Source organism: Pyxicephalus adspersus, chromosome 10 (assembly GCF_032062135.1).
Source record: "Pyxicephalus adspersus chromosome 10, UCB_Pads_2.0, whole genome shotgun sequence".
Taxonomy (NCBI): Eukaryota; Metazoa; Chordata; class Amphibia; order Anura; family Pyxicephalidae; genus Pyxicephalus; species Pyxicephalus adspersus.
The window spans coordinates 58,092,313-58,097,928 of NC_092867.1; the positions used below are offsets into that span (position 1 = coordinate 58,092,313).

Genomic DNA, 5,616 nt, shown 5'->3' on the forward strand with positions numbered 1-5,616 from the left:
CGGGACCCGTTGGAAGAAACCTCTCGATGGATCGACTGCTCTGCAGGTAAATGGAATTAATTTTTTGTTTTGGGTTTACTTCCTCTTTAAATCATCATAAAATGGATTTGTTTGTTTTTTACATAGAAGTTTTACAATATCTTTAAAATCCAAACCACAATCCAAATTATTGATTGTGTTTAATATTTCCACTTTTCTAAAACAAACTGAATGTTGATACACAAATGAAAAAAAAAATACAAATTATTTTCCAGCTAAGATTATATCCTTGATACTTTTTACATCTGGAGGAATCTATTGCCAGGAATGAATATTGTATGAAGGTAATTCCAGCTTTTATCAGATTCATTCTGTTAAGAAAATACACAAGATACAACAAAAATAACTCCATTGTGGTAGAGACGTTATATTATCAATATCATGATCAGTATCTCCACCACGCATTGTTCCTCACGGAGTCCACATCAATAAGCACTCCCCTCAAACAAGTTATACCCCTTTCCCCTGTACTACATTCTCTGACAGCTCTCCCCCCACACTGTCCATACTACATTCACCGACAGCTTCCTTCCCACCAACACTACATTCTCCCACAGCTCTCCTCCATTGTTTTCGTTTTACTAACTGTTGACTTCTAAAACCTCTAATTTTTCTCATTTCAAAGCACTAAGAATTATCATATTTCTAATATTGTTCACATTTTTTTTAATAGATGGTCACAATTTGTGGACTAGTTTGGAAGAACATCGTATTTTATCTTCAGATTTTTTCTTGGACAACGATGGTTTTGCACAATATTTAGCAGACGAATCTCTTGTTACCCAAATGATGTATGGTGGAGTTTATCATGAAGATGGATTAGGCCCTATACCTAATACAGAGGATTCTTCTTTCAATCATTCAGAGCAAGAAAAGCCCAGTGATCGAGTATATCCATGTTTAAAGTGTGGGAAAATTTTTTCATGGAAATCGGATCTTAACAGACATAAAAGAATCCACGCCAAACTTTATTCCCTTACGTGTTCAGAATGTGGGAAGCCTTGCAGAGACAAAACAGACCTTATCCAACATCTGAGGATTCACACTGGTGAGAGGCCTTATGCGTGTGCAGAGTGCGGCAAGTGTTTTCAACGCAGGATCTTCTGAAGAGACACCGCAGAGTTCATACAGGAGAGAGGCCTTTTGTGTGCTCGGAGTGTGGTCACAGTTATAAAGAGAGGGCCCTGCTGACACGTCATCTCCGAGTGCACACGGGAGAGAAACCATTTCTGTGCACGGAGTGTGGTGAATGCTTTATGGAGAAAGCTCATCTAAATGTACATCATAGAATTCACACAGGTGAAGATCCATTTGCATGTTTGGAGTGTGGGAAAAGCTTTACACGTAAAGACAGCCTCATCATTCACCAACGAACCCACACAGGTGAAATGCCATTTTCCTGTCCAGAGTGTGGAAAGGGTTTTAAAGAGAAAAGTTCATTTGTTGCCCACAAGCGAACCCACTCGAATGAGCGGCCGTTTTCCTGTCCCGAGTGTGACAAAAGCTTCAGAGAAAAACTTTATCTCGCCCGACATATGAAACGCCACATGGGTGAGGGATCTTTTCCATGTTCAGAATGCGGGAAAGTTTTTGCATGGAAGCACAGCCTCGCGATACATGAGAGGACCCACACAGGGGTAACCCCATTTGATTGTATGGAATGTGGGAAAGGCTTTACCGAAAAAAGCGCATTCATCAAACACGTGCAAAGCCACACAGGAGAGCAGCCATTTTCCTGCCCAGAGTGTGACAAGCAGTTCACTCAGAAATGGTATCTAACACGACACATGAAACTCCATAAGGGAGAACGTCCCTATCCATGTTCGGAGTGTGGAAAATGTTTTACAAAGAAGCAGAATCTCATCGTACATCAACGAACCCACACGGGTGAAATGCCCTTTATATGCACAGAGTGCGGCAGAGGCTTTGCCCGTAAAGGAACGCTCATTCAACACCAAACAACCCACACTGGGGTGCGGCCCTACATCTGCCCTGACTGCGGGAAGTGTATTACTCGGAAGCACAATCTCATCATACATCAGAGACTTCACACAGGAGAACTGCCATTTGTATGTAAAGAGTGCGGAAAGGGCTTCACAGGGAAAGGGGAACTTAATAAGCACCAGTCGATTCACACAGGTGAGCGGCCGTTTTCCTGTCCGGATTGCGATAAAACGTTTAGGCAAAACAAACATCTGATTGGGCACCAGAGAGCCCATCACCAGAAAATGTTACCGGAAATGCCAGAGACAAATGATAACATTTCATAGGTTCGTTATGGTGTGAGAGTTTTTTTGGAGATTAGTTCACCCATAACTCATCCTGGTGAGTCAGGGTCAGCTGGCTTTGTTCCTGTCTGCTTTCTAGTGCTTATGATTATGCGTTTGTATTCTTCATGAAATGAATATCAAAATCCAAAGGGGGAACAAAGCTTTCCTGCACATGTAGCTAGACCCAGAACATCCATTAAAAATGCGAGAGCTCCTCACCTCTGTTGATCTGTCAATTGATATGTTCCACTAAGTGGGCCTTGAAAAACTCTAAAGTATCTGGCTATATCTGAAAATGTTGAAAAAAATGGCACCATTGACACCACCAGGCTGCCAGATCCTCTCCTGACGGTGTATGGATAGACACCACCAAAGGTGTAGAAACTGTAGCCAATCCCCATTGAAGAGGTCCAAACTAACTGTTCATTCAAACAGTACAAATATACAGAAGCTGCATGATGTGGTCCCCATGATGAGGTCGACAGAGTCTCCAAAACTGATCTTCATTTTCTGGAGTCCCTAAAACTGAGGTCGACTTTTTGAGGAGTCTCCAAAACTGATGTTGACATTTTGTGAGGCCTTCAAAACTGAGGTCTACACTTTCTGGAGTCTGTAAAACAGAGGCCCACCTTTTATGGAGTCTCCAAAACTGAGGTGGACATTTTGTGAGGCCTCCAAACTGAGGCCTATTCTTTCTGGAGTCTCTAAAACTGACTTGACTTGACATTTTGTGAAGTCTCCAAAACTTAGGTCTAGCCTTCAAAACTGAGGTCTACACTTTCTGGAGTCTGTAAAACAGAGGCCCACCTTTTATGGAGTCTCCAAAACTGAGGTGGACATTTTGTGAGGCCTCCAAACTGAGGCCTATTCTTTCTGGAGTCTCTAAAACTGACTTGACTTGACATTTTGTGAAGTCTCCAAAACTTAGGTCTACGTTTTGCAAGGACTCCGATAACACATTTTGGAAGATTCTTGTCCACCCGTTACCACAATCTCTGAAAATTCTGCCAGCTAAGAGAAATCCAATGTAGAACATGGACGTTTTTGTCGACTCAAAGGGCTTGAACTCCTCCTTATTTTGAAGTTTCTTCTCTCCAATCAGGAACCACCTAGAACTTTTGTCAGATCCTTGAAGTAAAAATACTTTTCTTCTTTTCAAGTACCAACCTTCAGCTCAAATGCTCCATTATAACATTCTGCTTTGACAGTTCAGATAGAAAGGAAAAAAAAAACTAGAACCAAGATTATGGAATTAAAAAAAGGCCATGTTGTTTGAAAAACGCTCAACACCAAACAACCCACACTGGGGTGCGGCCCTACATCTGCCCTGACTTGCGGGAAGTGTATTACTCGGAAGCACAATCTCATCATACATCAGAGACTTCACACGGGAGAACTGCCATTTGTATGTAAAGAGTGCGGAAAGGGCTTCACAGGGAAAGGTGAACCTAATAAGCACCAGTCTCCAAAACTGAGGTCGACATTTTGTGAGGCCTCCAAACTAAGGCCTTTTCCTTCTGGAGTCTCTAAAACTGACTTGACGACATCTTGTGAAGTCTCCAAAACTTGGGTCTACGTTTTGCAAGGACTCCGATAACACATTTGGAAGATTCTTGTCCACCCGTTACCACAATCTATGAAAATTCTGCCAGCTAAGAGAAATCGAATGTAGAACATGGATGCTTTTGTCGACTCAAAGGGCTTGAACTCCTCCTTATTTTAAAGTTTCTTCTCTCCAATCAGGAACCACCTAGAACTTTTGTCAGATCCTTGAAGTAAAAAGGTACTTTTCTTGTTTTCAAGTACCAACCTTCAGCTCAAATGCTCCATTATAACATTCTGCTTTGACAGTTCAGATAGAAAAGAAAAAAAAACTAGAACCAAGTTTATGGAATTAAAAGAAGACGATGTTGTTTGAAAAACCTCAGGAGCATCTTAATTTATCCTCAGAAATTGCTGGTGCTGGGAATCAATCAGGTTTCATCAAAGAAATGTTGGTTAGGTAAGAACTCAGAACTGCTAATCAGGAACGATCTTCNNGTCTCCAAAACTGAGGTCGACATTTTGTGAGGCCTCCAAACTAAGGCCTTTTCCTTCTGGAGTCTCTAAAACTGACTTGACGACATCTTGTGAAGTCTCCAAAACTTGGGTCTACGTTTTGCAAGGACTCCGATAACACATTTGGAAGATTCTTGTCCACCCGTTACCACAATCTATGAAAATTCTGCCAGCTAAGAGAAATCGAATGTAGAACATGGATGCTTTTGTCGACTCAAAGGGCTTGAACTCCTCCTTATTTTAAAGTTTCTTCTCTCCAATCAGGAACCACCTAGAACTTTTGTCAGATCCTTGAAGTAAAAAGGTACTTTTCTTGTTTTCAAGTACCAACCTTCAGCTCAAATGCTCCATTATAACATTCTGCTTTGACAGTTCAGATAGAAAAGAAAAAAAAACTAGAACCAAGTTTATGGAATTAAAAGAAGACGATGTTGTTTGAAAAACCTCAGGAGCATCTTAATTTATCCTCAGAAATTGCTGGTGCTGGGAATCAATCAGGTTTCATCAAAGAAATGTTGGTTAGGTAAGAACTCAGAACTGCTAATCAGGAACGATCTTCATGTCTTTTGTCAAGATATTTTATGACTTTGCTTCAGTGGTAAGCAATGGTAATTTCTTCAACAGATTTGTGTCTGGCCAAAACATTGATTATGAATCGACGGTGAAAGTATTAATTGGATTTCTCCTGCTACCTGGGGCTATATAAGAGATAAACTCTCAGGTATTGGATTTATTAGGCTGGAAGGGAAGTTCGCAGTGGGAGCACAGAGACCAGTAATAATAATAATATTGATACTTAATACTCCGGCCTTTGCAGCGCTAGGTCCCAGGTTCAATCCCCAGCCAGGACATTATCTGCATGGAGTTTGCAGGTTCTCCCCATGTCTGCGTGGGTTTCCTCCGGGTACTCCGATTTCCTCCCACATTCCAAAAACATGCAGTTAGGTTAATTAGCTTCTCTCTAACAATTGACCTTGGACTACATTAATCACATATGACTATGGTAGGGACATTAGAGTGTGTGCTCCTTTGAGGGACAGTTAGTGACACAACTATGGACTATGTACAGCGCTTCATAATATGATGGTGCTATATAAATACTGTATAATAATAATAATAATGTAGTTTAGGATTATCAGGCTTTATGTGATATCCCGACTGGACCATTATCTGCAACGTAACCACTTTAGGACCCATTCAGTATCTAGCTACCGTGTTTCCCCAAAAATAAGACCTACCCCGAAAGTAA

At 41.1% G+C, this 5,616-nt stretch overlaps 3 protein-coding genes across 5 annotated transcripts in view; 2 read left to right on the top strand and 1 right to left on the bottom strand.

The window, feature by feature from the left end:
- Positions 1 to 3,063, top strand: part of LOC140339809 (uncharacterized) — a 15,498-nt gene extending 12,435 nt beyond the window's left edge. The window contains 2 exon segments of the mRNA XM_072424708.1: positions 713 to 1,120; positions 1,123 to 3,063. Coding sequence (XP_072280809.1) covers positions 713 to 1,120; positions 1,123 to 2,309 — 1,595 coding nt within the window. The 3' untranslated portion in view covers positions 2,310 to 3,063.
- Positions 1 to 5,616, top strand: part of LOC140338903 (uncharacterized) — a 191,931-nt gene that overhangs the window by 127,821 nt on the left and 58,494 nt on the right. The window lies entirely within an intron of this gene.
- The window catches only part of LOC140338981 (uncharacterized), a 138,715-nt gene that overhangs the window by 85,838 nt on the left and 47,261 nt on the right, over positions 1 to 5,616 (bottom strand). The gene's annotated exons all lie outside the window — the stretch shown is intronic.